The 22,319-nt window shown below is 41.1% G+C and overlaps 2 protein-coding genes across 23 annotated transcripts in view; one reads left to right on the forward strand and one right to left on the reverse strand.

Moving 5' to 3' along the window:
- dst (dystonin) overlaps positions 1–13,999 on the reverse strand; it is a 97,952-nt gene extending 83,953 nt beyond the window's left edge. For 6 of the 18 annotated variants that reach the window (XM_072391121.1, XM_072391128.1, XM_072391127.1 and 3 more), the window contains exons 1-4: positions 13,591–13,974; positions 13,235–13,266; positions 11,753–11,941; positions 8,269–8,482 (exon numbers count right to left, since the gene is read on the reverse strand). In XM_072391121.1, the coding sequence (XP_072247222.1) occupies positions 8,269–8,482; positions 11,753–11,941; positions 13,235–13,266; positions 13,591–13,777 (622 nt within the window). In that variant the 5' untranslated portion in view covers positions 13,778–13,974. Of the gene's footprint in view, positions 1–7,122; positions 7,308–8,268; positions 8,483–8,725; positions 8,940–11,752; positions 11,942–13,234; positions 13,267–13,590 lie in introns of those variants that run through there. The other 12 variants (XM_072391132.1, XM_072391130.1, XM_072391125.1 and 9 more) reach the window with 8 other exon arrangements.
- A 1,298-nt stretch (positions 14,000–15,297) lies between these two features.
- On the forward strand, positions 15,298–22,261 carry znf451 (zinc finger protein 451). 5 transcript variants are annotated; one of them, XM_072391110.1, is made up of 14 exons: positions 15,298–15,397; positions 16,325–16,389; positions 16,643–16,669; positions 17,140–17,223; positions 17,321–17,434; positions 18,013–18,124; positions 18,243–18,393; positions 18,504–18,630; positions 18,722–18,881; positions 19,086–19,233; positions 19,330–20,825; positions 20,901–20,972; positions 21,126–21,191; positions 22,122–22,261. In XM_072391110.1, the coding sequence occupies exons 2-14, from the start codon at positions 16,330–16,332 to the stop codon at positions 22,160–22,162; spliced, it is 2,658 nt and encodes an 885-aa protein (XP_072247211.1). In that variant the 5' UTR covers positions 15,298–15,397; positions 16,325–16,329; the 3' UTR covers positions 22,163–22,261. The 5 variants fall into 5 exon arrangements, with proteins under 5 accessions (XP_072247211.1, XP_072247213.1, XP_072247214.1 ...); XM_072391112.1 differs by having other exon boundaries at positions 16,330–16,389; XM_072391111.1 differs by lacking the exon at positions 15,298–15,397 and adding an exon at positions 15,870–16,008.
- Positions 22,262–22,319: the final 58 nt, after the last annotated feature.

Below are 22,319 nucleotides of genomic sequence, written 5' to 3' on the forward strand. Positions count from 1 at the left end.
AAAAAATGTTTTTTAAAAACATAGACTGGGATGGAAAAGCAGGAAAATGAGTTTAGATCAAATAGATGGAACAACTGATAGTGCTGTCCCTTAAACATCTGGAGCCAGATGCACGAGCGATGTGTATCCACAAAAACCATGTGTGCACCTGTTCCTGTTATTTATAAAAGAAGAATGTAAAGTGAAATTGTGCGCACCTCACACATTCTTCAGACCATGCTTAAGCAAGTTTTCCCAGCGAGGTAACCCTAATATAAGGTGAAAACTGAGAAAGAGGCCCCATATACTTACAGAACAGACAATTTCACGGAGATTTCCGAGTGTGATAGTGATGATTTCTGTGATTTTGTGTCTCGTCATCAATTTTTTTTACAATATGTCAATTATTGACAGTAACAGTGGGTGCTATAAATAGCTGCAGCCATGTGTAATGGCACCACAAGCCCTCACTGATGAGGCTATAAAAAGATAACAAATAAGTCGAGATCTTTCTGATATCCTGGCAGCAGATTTTCTCAAATCTCTCAAATTAGTTTTGTTTTCTCAAATAAAACCTTTTTTCTTTTTTTTTTTTCATTATTATTATTTTTCTCTGTTTCGCTGATGAGTGCCTCAGTTTTCTATTCAGTAAAGCTGCCTACTCTGCTGAGATGCAAACAATGTCCTAATATGCAAATGAAAAATTAAGGGAGCGTCCGCATCCACTCATGGCTAAAAGATGGAGTTTAAATCAGGTTTGTGCATGTGCATATAGTTTCCTGATGACTGAGACTTATAAAAGTCAATCATACATACACACAGCTTAATAGATCTGGCAAAAATATGGTTTCAGTCATGAATCTATACACGGTATTATGTATATGCCCCCAGTCCGAGACAACCATGGGTGCCAAATATAGCTGTCTAAAAAGCTAGTATGGCAATGCTTGCCATACAACACAACACTTTGACATTTTGCCTGAAACAACAGAGTCCATCTTATGACCTCTTATGTTCGATATGTTCAATATATTGTTCAATAACATCTTTATCCGATGCATCTTAACAGCCACGTTGTAAGGGCAGGTTGTAAACATAACTACAAGGATGATAACGATGGAGAGACACTTAAAGACACATTTCTGTCATTCTTTGCAAGGGAGAAAGCTGCAGTCTGTCTTGTCAGAAGGGGGTAGGGCAGCATTGAAAGTATGTGACTGGAACCGCTCAGAAACTGAAACAGGTTCTGAGCAAATGTGTCTCGTATGCAGCTCCTTTCTTGAATGCGGCGCTTCGGAACTGTAGGCAGACTTTATGGTGCTAAAACGTCGTGCTACATAAGAACACATTGTAGTTTTTGCAAATTGAATGAACAAAATAAAAAGCAAACTGCGTTAACTGGATATCCTGACTGACTGCAGGAACGCTCAGTATTGTGCAATGAATACGCTGAAATACTGCATGACCCTCGATGAAAAGCAACTGGAGACTGAAGGTGCCCACGGGCCTGAGTTAGAACTGCAGCGGCACTCAGCAAAGTCAAGCAGGCAAAAGAGGACGCACTAATGACAGCTAATGGAACATATTTACACACTTGTGCTATGAACACAAGCACACACAAAGGTGCTACATATCCAACACGAGCCTCCATGTGTGCAACAGCTGAAGCTGCTATGCTGAGGACACTTTCATTGAAATCATTGAGAATATTGAATTACACTTAACTCGTTTCAAACAATGTTACTAGCATGGATGAACGTATCACAATTGTGATTCAACAACTCATTTCTTATATTAAAAAAAAAAGAAAATATCGCTGCATCAATTGGTTAGCAGGGCTGAAATATAAAGCACTAATTTCACAAAAATAAAGTCAATGAAGTATGTTTAGGTCATCTCAAAACCAACACCCAGATATATGTTTTTTTCTTATCCTCTTACTTAAGTCATTGTGGGTCTTACCAACCTGCCAGAGCAGCTTCAGTCTCCCACAATGTTTAAAAGTGTTGTTTTTTTCTCATTTTCCCCCCTGATTTGGTGTTTTGATGATGGTCGTGCTGTTGAACACCTGCCAAAAACTGCAACTGGAGCTAAACTGGGACAGAGAGAGTCATTTTCACCGATACGTTTAAAAAAAACACACCGATGCAAAAAAAACCATCACTAGATCAAAAAAGACAAGAACAAAAGAAATGACATCCGAGAGAATACTTCTACTTTTCATAAAACTCGACAAATTTCATGATTTCTCAAAAAAAAAAAAAAGGTCATATTTGTTTGTTGTGCATTGAGCATTTATTTTTGTCATTCATGTGGAGACAAAAACTCTAAACCAGCAGACTTCTAATGACAAAAAACCGGCCTGCTTAGTTTTTGTCCATCTATCGAATAACGAAGAAAGGAAATCGGTTTCCCACTTCTCATGTGGGGCAGCTTCCCAGCATCTGCTGTGCTCGGCAGAGAAGGGTGGTACTTCCGGAGTGGGAGTGGAACGGCCTCAGAGCGTGAGTCAGGGAGGGACTGAGACTCAAAGAATGATCTCATGTAAGAGGAGCTAAGCAGAGCTGTGGTATGAGCTTCAGTCATACTGGTCTTCCCATCACCATGACAGCATATAAATACAACAGTGAACATGCATCACACTCTGATATAATGTAATTGCAAGAGCCTGCAGTAAAGGCACATTTCATGTAAGTTCCTCAATAATACTTAATTAATATTGCTCTGATTTGCAGTATTCAAGGAGAACAGAGTATGGTTATATCTCAATGTGCGAATAATGACTAAGTAAGACCGGCACTGATAGTAAAAAGCTCTCTGCTACTTCTGGTTTGGGTTACACTACTTTTCTAAAAAAAGAAGTAAAAAATGGGGTTTTTGATGACAGATAACAAACGGACACATCTTAGATCAGTTAGATGCTATCCTGAGATCACAGAGATAGAATTAGCAACCGATCTGCACATCTGATGTCTGTAATCAGCCATGAAATTTTAGATAATTACATGGCAATATTATTATAATTGTTAAGATTTTTATGAACTTATCCCCTCATCATTTTGAAACCACTTGGTTCCAATCGTGCAGCTGTCCTTTTCCCTATTCATGGCATGAAACGAAAATAAGAGATAACAGTAACTAAATAAGAGCAGTGCAGTTGGGGTTGTTCAAATCAGGGGTGCACTCATTTTGGGGGTGAGAATGAAACACAAATTGCCCTTGTTGCTAGGCAACATCATCTGCGACCTCCCACGAGACTTTACCAGCTCAGATAACATTCCTGTGACAGCCAGCTCCTGCACATGGTTCGAATGATATGCTTCATTCTTTTAACCTTTCAATAGCCAATCTGCAAAGTCTGGCTTTGTTTAAATCTGGGAGACATGTTGCTCTTTCCTGTGAACAACATAGGTTAGCGGGTAAGCACTCAGTTTTTGGAAGCAATAGTGGCAAGGTGTGCATGCACAGAATTCAGTTCAGAACACTGGGGGCTGTAGATTAGGTGGGTAGAGACATTATTAAAAAAATCTGGCTTCTTGATGTTCAAATCTCAATGAAACGCCCGAAAAAGGAGTGTCATTACAATCAACACAATGCTTGAACAAGTCTCTGAAACTTGGACGCTGCCCCCATAAAAACAAAGTATCTTTTGTCCAGTAGCAGACAGTCTCCACAGAGGCAGCCTGCTGTGTGTGTGTGGCCCACTAGGCCATTTCAATGTGATGAGTGGGCTGTCGACATAGAGCAGAGGGGCAGGGCTGAGCCTAGGAGGGTGGACAAAGGCAATGACTGTGCAAAAAAAATAAAAAATACAATGCTATCTACCCACCACTTTGTTCCATAATGCAATTTTTAAAAGGCTTATTTTAGGAAAATATAGAGCTATTCTTTAACTATAGCTCTCCTGCAGACTACAGTGATTCTCAGACAGTAATGCCGAAGAGACGCTGACAGACCACACCCTATTACAAAGCAGAACCTACAGACTCTGCATCCTAAAGACTGGTTTGTGCTGTCCATGGCTGTCTTAGATGGAAATCGTGTCTATATAATATTTTACTACGGAGGAAATTAGATTTATGATTGTGCTGATGAGCTAATGACATGAATACTAACTGTAACTTTAAAGGTTTTTGCTGGTTCGACTTAAGGTTTCAATTTCACATTCAGCTTTTAAGAAACTCCCTAAATAAACACAAATGACAATTTCATCTCAGAGTCTCTAATAAAAATAGCACACAAAAATGCCTTTGACTTCAGCTGGATGAGAACAGAGAAGCAGTTCAGCAGATTGGAAAGCAAATTGTTTGTGCTGGTTAAATTGAAATTTTCTGGGGGTTTTGCGAAACTCGGAGCTCTCTTTTCACAGAGAACATACTTATTTGGGTTCTGCTTTAGAAATTTACAATCATTCAAAATGCTAGGAAGCTTCTCATGCCGTTTGGCATATTAAAACCAAAATGAACTACAGAAAAGGTTGACTGAACCACTAAAATTCTAATCCATTTAATCTTCCTTGATGACAGAGGATGATCAACTGTTGAAAAACTCTAATGGCCCCTTCATGCTGACAGCCTACCAAGCAGGCTCTGCTGGAACAGCGGGATCTCGTTCAAACCACTGCCCAGTGCAACCGGCTGTTGTATATGTCTGAGAAACCATGTCTTTAACTCATTCCTCAGGTTTTCTGTCTTTTGTCTGCAGAATCTGCATTGAATTTCAGCTTTGTTAAGTGTGTAATCAATGCACAATACCCAATCAGTGTGTGCCATTCTAACACCTGAAGCATGAAGAGCTACTTTGTGCATGTATGCCACCAAAGTGTCAACTGAGCTGATAAATCCCGGACTCCTATTTCTTTAGAACCACAGTTTAGAACCTCACGCGTTTGAGATTTTCAACTCTGTGAACTTACATTCGATTGTTATGTTAAAGGTGACACTGGAGGTGGACAGCAAGTCATATACCACATGAAACTCACTCCATACAATAAGCCATTGACATCTATTTATCTGCTTGTTCTCTTTTCACCCAACCTGACAGATGACATTATCTTAGGTGTCTTGTAACTCTGGAAGCAAGGCACACAACACAAATGAAACATCAACTAAGAGCCACATATGATTCACATCCACCATTAAATATGAAAGTTGTGTTTTGAGGAAGTTTCCCCCTATCTTATAAGTGGCCCACTAAATGCTTTGTTTACTGGTATGTTTGCTTGGTTACTGCAGATGATTGAACTGTGAAAATGTGTCCCATTGATTCTCTGCATCACATGGATAAAAGCTTGGGGCTATGATCGGATCAAGGGCTGGAACAACTTAAGCAACATTAAAACAACATTTTATTCCAGCGTTTAGCCAGCTCCCTACAGAAAAAAAGCATCTACTTGTTTGTGAAAACAACAAACACCATGAGCCCTTTTCACGACTTTAGAGACAAACACTTACTGTGGTGTTGAGATACATTTTTCAGCCCGTAGATCACTTCTTACTATGTTACTAAACACTGTAACTTCCGCAAATAATAACCCCTAAATGTGAAACTTTCGTAAAAAAAAAAAAGTCTATCTACAGTTCTCAAGCATAAGAAGTCCACTGTTCCGCTTGACATGGTCTCTTCTCTGTCACCTTAACTGACCCATGGTGAATAAATGTTGAGAAGTAACTCGGTTCAGTGATCATAAACCAAAACTTAATTTTTTTCTTCAATGTGAAGCTGGTTGTAAACAAAGCTGGTGGTACGAAGAGATGCTGCAAAGAGGAACAATAAGCCCATGAGTAGATCTCTCATTTCTAACACAATCAGTCAGTTTAACCCAATCGTTTGGTGCAGAATAATGCAGAACAGTATTGACGACAATGCAAAAAAACACTGAATTTAGTCAATGAGTTTTGTGTCTTGACTACGAAAAAAAAAAAGGAAATGTGATGAAAATAGACAACGGCATAAAACTAGATTTACTGTGAGATTGCAGAGCCTAAATAAACTATGAAAGTACTGACTTATTACCATGAATTCAAAAAGAAATGTCTTACCCTTCTTTGAGAAATTCATTGTTCACACAACAGCTGCTGGTGAGTCAAATATTCCCTAAATCAATACAGTACATGTAAAACCTGGTCGCAGACTAGCTCTGGTGGTTAATAACAGAGTAAATAACTAAGCTTGTTGTTTGTCACAGTTCATCTGCCTGAAGACAACGGTTACAGATTCCTAATGATGCTGCATCATATGATCCCATTAGAGTCCAGTCAGGGCGTTTAAGCTTTATACCACAGCTGACTGGCCCTGCTGGCTAAAAGACTCAACAGCTGAGTATTCACATGGTGCACAGCATTTGGTAGTTATTGTTCTGTTTCTGTACTCTGTGGGCCACAGTGGAGAGGAGACACAAAGAGTTAAAACTGCTGTTGTCAGTTTGAATTCAGCCCCGCTGGGTGTCCACAGGCCTGGTCCAAGGAGCAATGTGCATGATTCTGTCAAGCTCTGGGCACAAAGTGAAGGAGACCTCTTGCGTGTGATGGATTTAGTCTAATTAATGCAATAGACTAAAAGAAGTAGCTACATAAAGTGACATTTACCACTGATATGAGCTGACACTGTATCCTGCCATGTCATTGTCCTGCCTTCCTCGAGACACCACACAAGTCAGTTCATCACTATGCGATCAATTATATTCTTACATGTGAGCTTTTCTTACATAAACAAGACATACATTTTAAAAAATGACCTTTTGCATTGTTAAAAGTACGATTTACACAGTTCATTAACTGATAAGTCCTGTATATCTGACACAGGAACCTGTTTTTTTTTTAAGAACTGATTTCTGGGCATAATTGGATCTTAAATCGAAACAAGATAAATAATCATCAAATTCAATTAGGAACCCCAATCATATCAAGCATGAGCAATAATAAAGCCCTTGTCACAGATACTTAAATTCAGCCTAAACGTGATGTCATGCAGGAAATATTCCCATTTTTCCACAGCCGGGATAGATACACTGAAACCAGCCTGAAAGTCACCACAGAGGAAGAGGGGGGCCGGCTGACATTTATTGAACTGTCAAGTGGCAACCGGACAAGTTCTTAATCGTCTAAAAAGCCTAAACGCATATCCGCCCAGCATTGCTCCTACCTTTATATTTTTCCAATACATCCTCATAAGCTTGGAGGTATTCCTGCTCGTCCGAGAGCACATAAGCCTGCGGCGCGTACTGAGCCATAACCCGGGCTTGACAAAGTGGACATTCACCAGCGACGGACAGGGACACAGCACGCGTGTGTGTACATGTGTGTGCGTGCGTTTATGTTCATGTGTATGTGCTGAGGAATCGGGAGTGAGGGCGCTGTTGTCGTATGAAAGGAAACGCCCTACATCCCTCCCTTGTCTGCGTCCTGACCAATAGGCGGCACTTCCTCTCAAGATTGATAGGAAAGACAGCTGGACTTGCTGCACTGTAATAAAAAGAAATGTCCCTCCTAACGAGCCAAAAAGCACAATAATGACACTACAAACTACATTTAGGATATGTATAAATTCCCAACATCAAAATATCTTCCTAAACCAGTACGAATTCGCCTGAGTGTGTAAAAGCATAATGCAAACAATCCTATAACCACTCTGACTTCAAGTAACACTGGCATATTTACCAGAAAACTGTTAAAATCAGTTTTGACAGCATCAAAACTGTCAAAACTGACAGCTGTCACTTTGCTGTGACGGGAATTATCGCGAGCTTTCATCGGAAACTTCTCTCACACTGGTTTTAGGATTTTACGACATCCAACTGTGTCAAAGTATCATTATAAAACACTTAAGTGCTATAAAAGAGCCATGTTCCCAGCATGGGATGAAGTTTCTAATAAACAGAAGTATATGTTAGTTTGTTTTAATCTGTCAACCTGACTTTCATTACTTTCATTCATCATATATTTATTATTTCCTGGGAAAATTAAACGCATCCTCATTTTCCTGATATATTGTGTCAAAAATTCTAAAACCAGAAGAATACGTAGCTTAGTGGAAAAATAATATAGTTTCACGTTATTTTTTTTTTAATGTTTTGAATTTTTCCACAGCATCGCATCCAGAATAAGCGCAAACCAAAATACCATCACACGTGCCACAAATACGAGTCATTCACGGTTTAAGCTTGATATCCAAATAGCAATTCAAATAACTCGATCAATCCACACAAGCCTCGCATCTTTCAGCACATTGTCGTACAATCCCTGTTTTTCTTCTTCATTCTAACTTAACAACAAGGTGAGTGTCCCTCACCTGCGATCCTGAGCACAGCTCTCTCCGCCGGATCCAGCACCGACCCTCCCTGGATCTTCCTCTTGGACCGCTCATGTCTGGGCAGGTTCCAGGGTAAAGTGTCCCCTGGAGCCGGAGATGCCGATCCGGATTTAACACTGTAATCATCCTCGTCCGAGATATCCGCCGAGGAAGACATAGAGCAGTGCAGGGAAGGATTCCCCGAGCTGGAGCTCTGTGAGACAAAAGAAAACGAACAATGTCTTGATCACACGCAGAATAGAGACGCGAGATAAATGAGAGCGCAGCGCAGCGGTAATCATTTTTCTTCTCACCATGACCGGTCAAGGTGCGTAATTTGAGCGCATATCGGGTGTGAACTAACAGTGACCCAAAAACAATAAAAGAATGAGTCACATAAAAGCAATGAGAGAGCAATAGTGTCTGGCTCCCCCGCCAGGTCAGGAAAAAGACTTACCACTGTATACATGGAGACCTGTCAGCTGGAAGAATATATATATAAACACAAATCCAATATGGGTGCTATTAGCTTCCACCCTTTAGTCACATATTTGAAGAGGTGCCACGCCCTTTGAGGGATGCTCCGATCGCGCGTTCCTCCCTTATGGGACCATTAAAGCCGCGAGGTGATGTCAGATCTCCAGAGATGTGGAAGGATGGTGCGCTGTGTGTTGTCGAGGCAGAGCTGGACCGTGATGGGAGAGCAGTATGCATGTGTCTCCGCGTCATACCCAACAACAGCAGCTCCAACAGTGACGATGGTGTTAGAGCGCCATCCCCACACAAAGGTAGCTACTGGCTACTAATAACAGAGCAGGAGCTCCCGGTTCGTCATAATAAGAAGTGCAAATGAGATGCACATTACGGATTCACTGGATCCACGACGGTAAGACAGACAGTGTAAATACGATGTTCAACACATAACATACAACCAAACCCTTTATGCGGGGTACATTGTGCCATTTATCCGAGAGTGCACAGCAAGACTGAATTTTCCTTTAAGATTTTTCCCTGAAATTACTCATGGGAAGGATCAACTCATGAACGGTTTTCTGTTGCAATTTCCTGCTGCACCCTGACACTCCTGAGATTGAGCAACAGAGCAAATACAGGCAAACACATCTTAATGGGAAAGGGTGGGGTGCAAAATACCTGTACAGGGACGTTTAGTTCATATTTATGCAACCTATTGGAGACTGTTGTGGTCCTGGTGATCATACTGCGAGCATAAGCAGAGGATTCTGCACTCTACTTAGTCTTAATGATAAATAAGCTGCTGCATGAAATGCGGAGAATATTATTTCTACAGGGCCACAGTGAAGGATTTCTGGTTTAAAATAGAAGCTACAAAGCTGATAAAGGCAGCACGCTTGTAATTTTAGCATCCGTTTGATCGTTGCATCACTTTTCATCAGGATGAATCTCAGGCATTAAAAGGCGGCTTAGTGTTGCAATTTTTTATGTTTTTTATCGGATTTATTCATTGCTTATCCACTGAAAGGGGAAAAAAAACTTGATTCAAGGATAGTTGCATTCTATTAATGACTTTAGTTGGGAATAGTGAGTTTACGTTTCATTTCACATATAATCAAACTTTGCAGATTACTAAAGTTCAGCAGACCTCTTCCATCAGGTAAAAAAAGAGGCCCATCCTCTCTATCAGGAAGTGTCAGGTAAGGTAAAAGATAAAGAGGAGCGCATATGTTCAGATGTATTTAATATCATGACCAGATTCATTAAGGCATTAAGCTTAAAGCTTGTGTTTCGGTGCTAAAAACAAAGTAAATACACAAAACCTGCATGATCTCCTGTCAGTAGCAGACATTGTCAGTATCACACTGTTCTGGATCAATGAAAAACGTTGCCTGATTAAAAACAAATAGGAAATATGGTTTCGTGAAAGACAGCCGTTGTAAATAAATCATTATGCATAGTCTGATGTAGGCTCCACATGTAAATATATCATAAATGATGCATGGTGGTCTGATCCAAGCCGGCACTAGTTCATGCTGAACACTGACACATTCAATTCTGCTCTCATATCAAAACTCTCGCGATGTCGGAAGTTTCAAAATTGTTACTCCTATTGAGGCGTTTTGTAATTTGTCAAAGTCTTTTTGTGTCAATAACAATTCTAGTGCCTTAATTGATTGATTTACTTGTTTTACCACTGAAAAGACTGTATTTGATTTGAAGTATAAAAAGTGTAAGAAAAAAGTGGGATCACTCTATGATGAATTTTGTTCGCTGACCATTGCAATAATAAAAAAAAGCACTGATCTGTCTGTTATCTGAAGCTATCACACAGCTCACAAACATGAATCCACAGATCAATAGGTTCCATTGAGCGGTTTGTAAGTTCCAACATCACACAGGTCTTGACAGTCCGTTATCACGCTGAAGAAGAATGTTATCCAGAAACCTCTGAAGCCCTTTGCAGTACGAATAAATGTTGGGTGGTATGTTTAATGTTCCGCATAAGATATACAGGATAACAATTAAAACCTGATACACATCATAGAAAAAAAGAAATGCACAGACCGTTGGTGGTTTTGTGAATTTGGGATCCAAGATTTCTTCTTATGAGGTGGAAAGAATGATTAGAGGTTAGAGTAGCTGTACATAAATAAACTACAACCTGATTGTAGTCATATGTAATGTTACGGTAAATAGTCTATGCTCAAAGGAGACCCTAAGCTTCTCAATGTTCCCATACACGTCCCTCCAGGGAGAGAAAGGTTATTAATCTTTGCAAGTCTCGGCCTCTCTCTTCCCTCGGTTTACTTTTTATTACACAGACTGAAAGGATATGGGTACTGAAGAAAGGCAGCACGCTCTTCTTTGGAAGTTGTGCACAAAGTTCACGAGGTAACACAGTAATGATGTGGAAATGAAAAGCTGAAGCATTAAAACAGGAGGAGTTAACAAAGACCTGAATCCGAGGCGAGGACATGTAGCGGCACGAACAGGATGACTGAGACAAAGTGAACAGATATCAGAGGAGCTCTAAAAACGATCATTATCATTTGAAATTCAAGATGGAAACCTGGGAAATTAACGGTAATGAAAAAATCATTTTAGGTGTGTGGTTTGTGGGATATGTCAGTTCTACTAAAGTCTGTATGATGCTTTGTTAAAGGTGCCATCAAATGACTCAGTGACCTTAATTTTCGGCTTAAATAAACTGCCACGTTTTATATTTGAAAAAAAAAAGAAAAACTTTCTGATATGCATGGAATGGTCAGAAACTAAACAGAGCATTTTGGGCACGGCAGCTTTTCATTTCATATGACCTATAGAGAAGCATCCGTGAAAAACACACCCAAGCTTAAGCCCTTTAAACAAACACCTGCTCCGTGTCCTTGAACCCGTTAATCCTAACCAGCTCCAAAGACACATGGATGTCCCTGTGGAGGGTGAAAAGGCAAAAACAGTATCACTTTATCACCAGCACTGATGGTTACAGTTAAAGGGGGATACCTACAGCTTTACGAGTAGGGGTGACTTGCACAGACTGGTAAAACTCTGGCAGGACTCTCTTCTTCACTTTGCGTTTTCTAAGCGTCGAGGATGAGTCGGGTTCACTCTCGGGAACCTCGATCAGGTTGGGCTTTTCTTCAGTCACACGAGCATGTATGCTCCTCCGTAAGTGACGTGGACTGTGCCTGAAACCCTGGGAAATATAAGCACACGTCAAGTCAAGCTGCTAGTCCTAAATTATGCATTCAACCCACAGCAGGAGAAATGAATGTCTTCCTCATGCTCACAGAATTTAAACATGGACCAGCCTAACTAAGTCAGAATGAATTTATTCCATAACTAAACAATATAAGTGAGGAACAAAAAGAGCCAACATAAACTGCACAGCTGCTAATAATACTTCGTTCTATTATAATAAGCAGCTATCTTTTTATTGTGGAACAAAAATGTCCAAAACTCTTTTGTGCACACATATATATATATATATATATATATATATATATATATATATAAACAACATTTTGGGTTTTTTTTTAGCTTTTTTTATTATAAAGAGACAAAAATGGTGGGAATTATTGCTTATGGGTATATATAATAATCAAGAATACTGATTCTGTTTTACATCATAACAGCTCTATAACAGGCCTGGTGTAATGTCTTTGTACATGAAACCGAATGCCTTGCTGTGATAGAACTGAGTCAGTGGGGATTCAGTATCCTGTGGTTCAATAACATGACCTACAAAGGGGGAGCAGCATTTATTTTTGTAACTTCAAAACTATGCAAAACCACAAAAACTAAGTGTATTTAATAAGGACATCTACAGAAATTAAACTGGCAGACTCATTTGGAACTTCCAATAAATAAAAGATTTATTAAAAGTCTGCTGTAGATATTTTCCAGCACAATCCTTCCTAGCAGGAAGTTCCATTAAGCTACTGGGTGACATGAATATGGCCTGATAACAGCGTACCAAATCTACATTTAAATTTGAGATATCGCCACGTATTTGGAAAAGGGTTACCAACATGGGTGACAGGGATGTTCAAACGTCCACGTTTTATTTTGAAACGAAGTTGAGCAAAACGGAAACAGATGGAACAAAGCTAAATTTGCTGCATTCACACGTCACCAAAAATGATGTTTTTAATTCCAACTGGAACATAAAACTGAGAGGATTTCTGCTGATTCACTCCTTCGAGTTAAACCAACGCGTCTCTGTGAACGTTGTGAAAATGTTTTTAACCCACCTTTAAGGATGAAACTGCAAAATCACCAACATTATTTATTGATAACACATGCGCATTGCGCACATCATAGTTCCTAAAATAGTCATGCAGTCCTGGATAAAAGTCCAAGGAAGCGGACTTTGGGGTGAAGCCCTTATTAAATTTTGCTAGAGCGATCATGCATCTGACATTATACTTCAACAGAATTAACTTTCCCATGTCAATAACAAAACCTTAAAGTGGGAAGTTCATCCTACCTCTGATCGAAAGTGATGCGTTCGCAGACCAACTACAGGACAGATAACAGATGTTAGAATGAGACACTGATCAAACATTTAACATTAAGTATGACATGTTAAATTTCCCAATACTGGATCACAATATCCATAATTCTAAGATATTTCAGGGTAATTTAACTGATACTAACTGCGTTGACACACAGTAACCCCATTAAAGTAACGTTTGCTTCCCCTGATAGCCTGAACTACTGATTCTAATGGCTTTGGACTGCTTCTAGCTAGTTCAGGTAACAAACAGACTAATAACACATCCATTAATGCAGCCGTAAGCTGTCAGGATGGGGAGATGCGGCTGGCCTGCATGTCCTACTCACCTCGGCTCTTGGAGCGTCCTCCGGAGAGAACAGATTTTATTGGATGCTTTCCATTCCGAAGTCTGCGATGCCAGCAGCAGAAAAACAAAATTGTCGCAATAGTCCCGAGCAAAAGCAGCAATAATAGCAGCACGCACTGAATACTGTACGGCCTAAGTAGGACCAAAAACGCCGCAGCGATCATCATAAAGCGCGATATAGGACAGATCCTGCTGCCTCAGACAGCTGGTTCCCCTCCTGCAGTTCCACCGCCGAAAGCTCGAAATGAGGATAAAGACACTCGCTGACATACGTGAAGCATCACACAGCAAAACGTGGGAAGCCTATAGGATCAGAAAGGACAGCCCAGACTATTGATACCATTATTCTGAAGTACAACGCATGACTCAGCAGAGGCGCACGTTTATATATATATTTTTTTATTTTTTTTATTTTTTTTTACCAGGGGCAGCAGGGGGAGTCAGCAGATTCATCCAAGGCAGCATCGCAGTAATGTGCAGCAAAGTGGCCTGCCCAACAGGATAATGCTGCAATAGTAGTCACTGACTCAAGACGACCGTGGATGTCTGTGTCAGTCCACCGAGGGAGTTGTCTGGGAAAATGTTAATAAATCCCAAAGGTGTTAACACAATATGCCTTCATCCCGAATAGGCGAGCTCTGAATCTCTAAGTGACACGTGCAGTGAGATGAGAAGGAGCTGTGCAAAGAACATTTCAGGAATAGGGAGAAAAACAAAAACAACAACAACAAAAAATCTGAAAATATTTCTGGTTATAATCCCACATGGGTTATATTATTTTTGGATGAAGTGATATCATTTTTCTTCTGTCAGATGGACTAATCAGACAAGCTACACAGTGGGAGTTTGGACCAAAAATCTATGATTAGGTGACAACATGAGCAACTATATTGTGTGGATATAAAGATGAATCTATATAAACTGTGCCACGATAACACAAAATATTGATATAGTCTATGTTTATAGGATCCACTGTATATAGTAACAATGGGGAAAATTGCTTTGTTGTAGGCCTTGTTTGTCATTTGTATCGCTTGTATACATTTGTGACCCTGTAAAATATATTGCAATTGAATGCAACAGCTTAGGCCTAAATCTTAGCTTTACAAACATAATAATGCACAATGATTTAGTAATCATAGAGACCTATTTCATTCTGTATGTTAATGAACAGTATAGAAATATAATATAATATTATATTAAATACATATAATATGTTGTTCAAATGTTCACAGTCTTATCATGTTCAATCATTTTGAAACTTTTTTTCTCCCAAAACTGTAGAACATATTCCTTAATGGCTGACAAGTTAAACAACGTATAGAATATTATAGGCTACGTTATTGGTGGGCTAATAAATGCGATAGTAATCTAAGTATTGCATAGAAATACTAAGAAATTTACAAAGCTGCAATTTCTTTGTCACACTATGTGTTTAAAGACCACGAGTCTGTGAATTTACACTACTTCTAAAGTAAATCGGTACATGGTAAATAGTAACAGTCTATATAAAGTAATTCCAAAGACTGTGAATATCCTAGGAGTTCGCCACTTCATCCCTCTTGTCCGAAGTAATAAATGAACAGACGGGCGGAGAGTCCTCCTGCATTTGTTCTGCTGCAAAAGCCAATAACCCCGTCTTTGCGGCACACTCCGGGTAGAAAAGGAGCACGCCAGCTACAAATGACGTCGCACACCAGACTGGCTGCGTTCACGTTGATTTTCGGTGTTGTAGTAGCGACTATCAGCAACACTATCAACAGAAGAGTCAACAGAAGAAACATTAGGTAAAGATATTATTTGCTTAATGTATAGGTTTGTCGAACCATCATATCTTGGTGTGTCTATTGGAGGTTAGTTATGCAAAGCAAAGTCCTTACAACCGCAAATGCCAGACAGGTTCTGCCAGACCTAATGTTAGCTTACTCCAATGTTTGGCAATCTTCCTGGATTGCTGATAGATTTCGCCGCTAAACTGTCGTCAACCAAATTATTAACAATTACACACTCGTATAAATAGACATCTTGATGAACAATAAGTATGTTCCACGTCGAAACCAAGTTTGTGCAAGGTAGACTTCTGTCGATGGGCTACAGCTAAGTGCACATTTATGTTAAATTTAATGCAGTCCTCGAACGTTACACCTTGGCGGGTAACTTCTTCTTCGCGTAGCTGAAGATGTCTTACTGTTCAACAATTCCGTGCTCAGTCCTGCCGTTGTTGGTGTAGAGGTGTATTACAATAACACTGATTTAAAATAGTTCGGATACGGCTCCTGCCTCAGTGGCAGCACACGGTAGAAGCACTCTTTAAACTTAACGAAGAAGAATTTCTGCTCCATGTTGATTTTACAGGGGTTATATTGGCTTTAATATTAGTTGCTTGCAGTGCATTGGAGTAAGTATTTTGTTTCAAACACAAGCCTGACACGAAGTCGTCTGAATAGCTTCTAGCTATTTTCTCCGGCATAGCTAGTTGTGTTCTCAAAGCAGAAAATCTCGCACGGTTATTACTTTAATTACCTTTCTGCTCTGTTGTTCACCGTTAGCTTCGCCGTAAGTGTACAGTTAAGAAGCGTTCTGACTGATCTTTGTCGCGATTTGATCAGCAGGGCCGAACTCACGCATACCGCCTTAATCACATTATGTTACACACATGCACCAAGTTAGGAACACAGCTTCAAAATATTCACTTGCATTCCGTTTTCCCTCAGAGAAGATGTCCTCTCCAACCCAAGTTGACGAGGATGAGGTGGAAGAAGAAGTGGAGTTTGTATCGGTAAGTAACGTGTTCACTTTATCTTTTAAAGGCGCAATAGTTACAAAAGATAGCATAATCAGTTGAAATCAATTTCTGTTTCTTGACACTGATTGAAACAGTTGCACACCACTACTTATTTTGGTCTCATTCATGTATGCATCATTGATCTATAAGCTGTATGACTGTGTACAATTTTGATAACTTGTGCTTTTCAAAGTTCTATTTAAACAAGGGAACTGTGTTTTTTTTTTTTTTTCCCCCATTGTTATAGTTTGCAGACTTCTTTGAGTCCGATAAGGTAACAGGGCAGTACAATTATAACATCTGGAAAGTTTCACACATTTCTGTTCAGCACATTCATTTTGAAGGTTTGACTGATGATAAATAGCGGTTACATTATTACCATATATCATTTGATATGATATATTATAATAGAAAAAGCTGCGAATACACAAGGTTGCAAAGAAGCTTACAAAAAAAAGTGATCTATTCATTCGCGGCTTCAAAGCTAGTCAGTTCGCCAAAATCAACACATTGGTAGAATATCCCTGAATGAGTCAATCTCCTGATCAGAATCAGAGTTTAGGGTTAGGGTGACTGTATTATAACCAGGGAAGATGCAGAATATTTAATGACCTATTGGTTGAACACAGTAGCCCTTCAACATGGTATATATTATTTTATTGAACTAAACTGAATCACAAAGGAAAACTCAAAATATGGCTTGTAGGTGTGTTTTCTGAAGCTAGCATGGTGTTTGTTCTTCAGGAGGGTCCTCTTCGACCGGTATTGGAATGTATTGACTTGCTGAGTGACAGTGAGGATGAGGGATGTTCATCATTGTCAGTTATGGTTAGTGGCTAAATAGATCATCTTTTTTTTGACATGGCACACTTGTTTTAATCCTGGTCTAGGTTGTTTCAAATAGTTCCTTTTCTTTGTGTCGCAGTTTGATGACAAAGTCACTCGACACAAAGCGCGCGTTACGTCTACACTGGACAGGCTGGCGCACCAGGTGGCTCAAGAGAAAAAGGAAAGAGCCGCTAAATGTCGAGCATTCAAGGTCAGGCTTCCTCTTGACTGAATAAGCAGTCATCTGTTACTTGTTAGTTTCTCAAACTTATCATTATCCTCATGTCATGTCATCACCAAAGATAAAAACTCATGCTTAATGTATGCATTATGTTACTGGGTCTAATATAGAATTATAAGATAGATGGTCACCTTCATTTAGCATAAATCCTACAGCTCCTTTGGGCATATTATGGGCTCTACCTTGAGTCAAAATTATATGATCAGATCACGGGATTTAGGGTTAAGACTTTTATTAAAGTTGTTGTCAGGTGTTTTCATGCAAAAATTGCACTTAACTAAATACCCAGTATTATCTTTCTTTCATTGTTGTGTTGTGTGAGGTCAATTCAGTTCAGATGAGATGGCAACAGTGCCACCGTGTGGACAGAAAATATATGACACGAATAGCTGTGGCAACCTGAAGTGAATGCTGTCTTCACTGTATACAATATTAGTGTTTGACACTTGTTGTTATAGTCATAACATTTAACATTTGCTGTTGATTCTTTCAGAAGGATGTCTTTATTTTATTAGGTACAAAAAGAAAAACTCTTGTCTCCGTTTCAGGAAAAGCAAATCTTACAAAGAGCTCAGAGGCAGCAGGAGTTGGCCTTTAGCTCTGCAAATGGGACTAATCATGAGGCAAAGCGCTGTGTGGACATGTGGCTGAAGATGCCGGGTAGATTTTATAGCCTTGTTGCTGTTCTCTTTGTATTTTTGTATATTTCATGGCAGTGAGAACACACTGTGCATACAGTGCCACTGCAGTGATTCATCAAAAATTTGCGTTTATTTAGGTCTTAAACCTGGAGTGATCAGTGCGGGTTCAGGAAGAAGACACCTACCTGCTTCTTTCCCCAGAAATAGTTCAAGTATGCACACTTGTCCAGTCATTAACTGCGGTCGTATTTATGACAACACTTCCCTTCTGGATGGGCACTTAAAAAGGTAATCCCACCTCAGTTACGCTGTTCACAACAGCACGCTCTGACCACTTTCACTTTGGACCAGCCTGGGGATGTTTTGCACTTGTTTTGAGTACAGCGCCTTGTGTGCAGGTTTGATCACTCTCCCTGTGACCCAGTGATCAATCTCAGAGGAAGCCCGCCTGAACTCTTCGCCTGCGTTGCCTGCGGTCAACACTTTCAGACCAAAGAAGCTTGGAGGAGACACGTTGAGTCAAAGGTTGGTCCACTTTTCTCACTGTGCCTTGAGAATCGTCTCATCTTTGAACAATTGTGGTAAAATTCTTCATTCTATTTGTTTTGACCACTAGGTGACCTCCCAGAACCCTGATGGTCACAGCAGGGAGCAGAGCTATCAGCGGATCGTGTGTTTTGCCTGCCCTGCCTGCTACCTCCTCTTCAGCCTCCGAGATGAGTGTCTTCAGCACATGTCAGCCAAAAACCACTTCACAGAGTCGCCCGCCATGAGTGGTAAAGCCTACTGAACTTGACATATTCAAATTGTTGAAACAGCCGCTATTAACCAAGAGATGTTAATTCATTTTAATCATAGACTTTGTGTCAAAGGATTTATATGTGCAAGTGTCAGGTGTGAGAGAACGAGGCAAGCTGAATACAACAAGCAGGTACGATCAAACCAACCTTTACCTTCTGCTTTGATTTGTCTTGTCAAAGAAAGCAGAGGAGCAGCCCTTCCTGTTCCTGTCCCACAGCGCGTTAAGAATCGTCTCATAGCTTTGTGCAAGGATGTAGCCTTCACTGTCCGCTGCTCTTTATGCCACAAAGTACTGATCTCTCATCAAGCAGCTCAAGCCCACTTTAAGTAGGTTTTGTGGTGATTCATTCAGTGGTGATGTACATCCATGTCTTGTCAGGTGGATTTTGAGTGATCCGTTCACTGATTTTTCTTCTCTTTCAGTGTGCACTGCAGACATGGCTGCGCTGTGGCCAGCGCTGACAAGACCGTCGTGGAAGTCGTGAAACAGCTGCAAGTGAAAGGGCAGTGCTCTCTCTGCTCCACGTTCTTTCTCAGTCAGGCTGAAGTCGAGAGACACAAAGAATCAATGCAGCACGACGTCGAGCTCAATCAAACCATGGCAAAGGCACTTCTTCAGTACAGCAGATTCAGTGACCTTCAGCACACCCAGAGGACAACGGAGGCACAGGAGAGAAGACGGTCCACTGGCCTTGAAACGCATCTTCCAAAACGAAACAAGAAGAGGAGCGACTGTGACGGTTTTCCAGCTAAACGGCAGAAGCTAAGTCCAGTTGTGAATGCCAGCAGCGGCACGGCCTCTGCGTCGGCATGGTTCTGCGAGTGTGGCTTACAGTTCTCAGAAGAGACTGTCGCCAGTAAGCATCTCCTGGCTGTGAACCAGATTTTCCATCAGTGCGGCGTGTGCGGCAAACACATGGGAGAGTCTTCAATTACCCGCCTCCATATGAGTCGTTTCCACGGGGGGGCGCATCTCTCTAACTTCCTGTTCTACTGTCGAAAGTGCCAAGTGGAAATGCCCCGATATGAAGATATCCTGTTGCACGTGTCAGAAGCTCACGCCGGGCACACCTACTTGACCGAGCAAGAAGTGTCCGATGATGTCGCCGCGGTTCTTGACGCCAAGCCGTCCACCAGCAGCGAGGTCACTCTGCTGTCGTGCTCTGCGTCCAAAATCCAGCAGAACCCAGCGGAGGCGTCGTCCTCCACGGCGGGGAACGCGTGGATGTGCAGGATGTGCGAAGAAGTCTTTGACTCGGAAACGGCTGTCCTCAAGCACTGCGGGGACGTGAGCAGTCACAGCTTCCAGAGATACATCTGTGGACACTGTCCTCAGAAGTTCTTTAAGGAGTCCACTGTGCGGAGACACTGCATGAATGAGCACGAGGGGCAGATGAAGAGCTTCCATTTCTGCGGCTTTTGCGACAGCATGCAGTTTGATTCTGAGGGCGAGTTCTTAGAGCACTATAAGAGTCTTCACAGTAAGGATTACTACTGCATGGATGATGCTGGAGTTGTGCAGCCCACTGCTGCCGAAAGGACCGCTCAGCTTACATGCCCATGCATGGGCTCCGGCGAGAGCAAAGAGGAAGTGAAAGCTACTTACACGCAATGCATGAGAAATCTAGCTGCTGAGGGAAAATGCCAGTATGTGTGTGCTCCTTGCAGTGTTTCTGTGCCTTCTTATGCGGAGATGAAGACGCATGTCCACACGAAACACGCAGCCTTGAACCTGGACATGTCCTTTGATGTAGAATGCAAAGTGTGCCGGGAGAGTTTCAGCGGTGTACCAAGTTTCCATAAACACTATCACAGCCAGCACTGTGCGCTGGAGCCCTGCACGAGCTCCAGGGCCTGTGGGAAAGAACCCATGTCTGTGAAGATCATAAGTGCTGTGGAGATCAAACCAGACAATGATGGTGAGTCATTCGAGACGGTCGGCATCTATTGTTGGGCCACCTGTGCAGCATTTGATCCTGGTTTTATTTCTACAGAAATTGAAGACGAAATGCTGGCAAAGTTTTTACACATCAGTGAGGACAACAATGAGAAAGAAACGCGGGAATGTAAGCAAACTCTTAGCAGTCAAACTCACTACCACAGAGAAAAATAGATGACGAGATACACGGGTTTCCTGAGTTACATATGTGTGTGTTTAAGGGTGAGAATGTGCAGGTCTGGTTAAACCATAAGCTTACTGCTTTCATGCTCTATTGCAGATGAATCGGATAATGAAACGAACCGTGCGCTGTCTTTGAGTGAAGAAGAAGCGAGAGAGTCAGCAGGTATGAGTTTATGAGGCTGAGCGTGTGAAATGCTACATCTGTAGGTTCCAGCTTGATTCCATTTGCTACATCCTAGATTCTGTTGGTGCTCCCTTTGCACTTTTTTTTTCCAAATCACTGTTTTCAAGTCATGGCAGCAGACCAATCGATCCGGAGTGGATGGATTCCTGAATATTTGATAAAGAATCAGTTCATTTCAAATAACCACAATGTTGTTGATGACTGATGTAGGAGCCAGTTAGAGCTAACTGATGAAAAGAGGGACTCCTCTCCTGGAAGGGAGAACGTTTTTATTTTGACCACCGTGCTGCGCCACACTTCTCGCTGCAGGTCGTGAAAATACCTGCTATTTGAAGGCTCGACTGAATTATCGTTGAAATGTTGCTGGAGCCTTTTTGTCAGATGAAGTGAAGAATAAACGGACATGTTCATGTTGAACACGCTCATCCTCGAGACCAACAAGGCTCCAGCTGTCTGCAGAAAGCTGCTGTTGCAGTGATCATAGGCTTCAGAAGATTATCTCTTAAAATGCAGACACAAACTTAATCTGCAGAGTGAGCCATTTAACGCAGCTTTGAACAAATAGTTTCTACGGAAACGACTAAATCACTCTGACATTGTTTTCAGTGTCTTTCTCTGCATACGCAGTTTGCGTTTGTCATTTTTTGCCCTCATTAATCAGCTGTATATCGGTTCTTTTATCCTTTTAAAAAAAGTCGGTCTGACGAGATACTTCCAAGGTGTCCAAATGTCTCTGGCGTCAGAGCACAGACGGACTTGACCGCGGCAACATGACGCGGCAAAGTCAAACGCTTTATATGCCATTGTGAAAGAATGTAGGATCTCTAACGTGTTGATGGGGGGAACGAACATTGATTTAGACACACTGTTGCACATATCCTCATCTTGTGCTTCTGTTTCTTTCTGCAGAGTTGGAGGAAGCTCTCAAAAGAAGCCTTCTGGAGTTCTAAGTTCAGAGCAATGTATTTTTGTCCCATGCAGTTTATTGTAATGTTTTGTACTGCGCCGCTGTATCTGCACATGTTGAATAAATGTTAGTAACCGTTTTACTTTTGCTCCTTTCTTCTGTTGTTGCATCCCACTGCGGCAGGCTGACTGCATGTTTCA

Source organism: Leuresthes tenuis, unplaced genomic scaffold, assembly GCF_036924035.1.
Source record: "Leuresthes tenuis unplaced genomic scaffold, fLeuTen1.0.hap1 SCAF_8, whole genome shotgun sequence".
Taxonomy (NCBI): Eukaryota; Metazoa; Chordata; class Actinopteri; order Atheriniformes; family Atherinopsidae; genus Leuresthes; species Leuresthes tenuis.

Excerpts from the sequence above, each read along its gene's own strand:
- znf451 (XM_072391110.1), top strand. The coding sequence starts at position 16,330 with ATGTCCTCTCCAACCCAAGTTGACGAGGATGAGGTGGAAGAAGAAGTG. Across the intron at positions 17,435-18,012 it reads CTAAATGTCGAGCATTCAAG|GAAAAGCAAATCTTACAAAG; the intron begins GTCAGGCTTCCT and ends TCTCCGTTTCAG. Across the intron at positions 18,125-18,242 it reads CATGTGGCTGAAGATGCCGG|GTCTTAAACCTGGAGTGATC; the intron begins GTAGATTTTATA and ends GCGTTTATTTAG.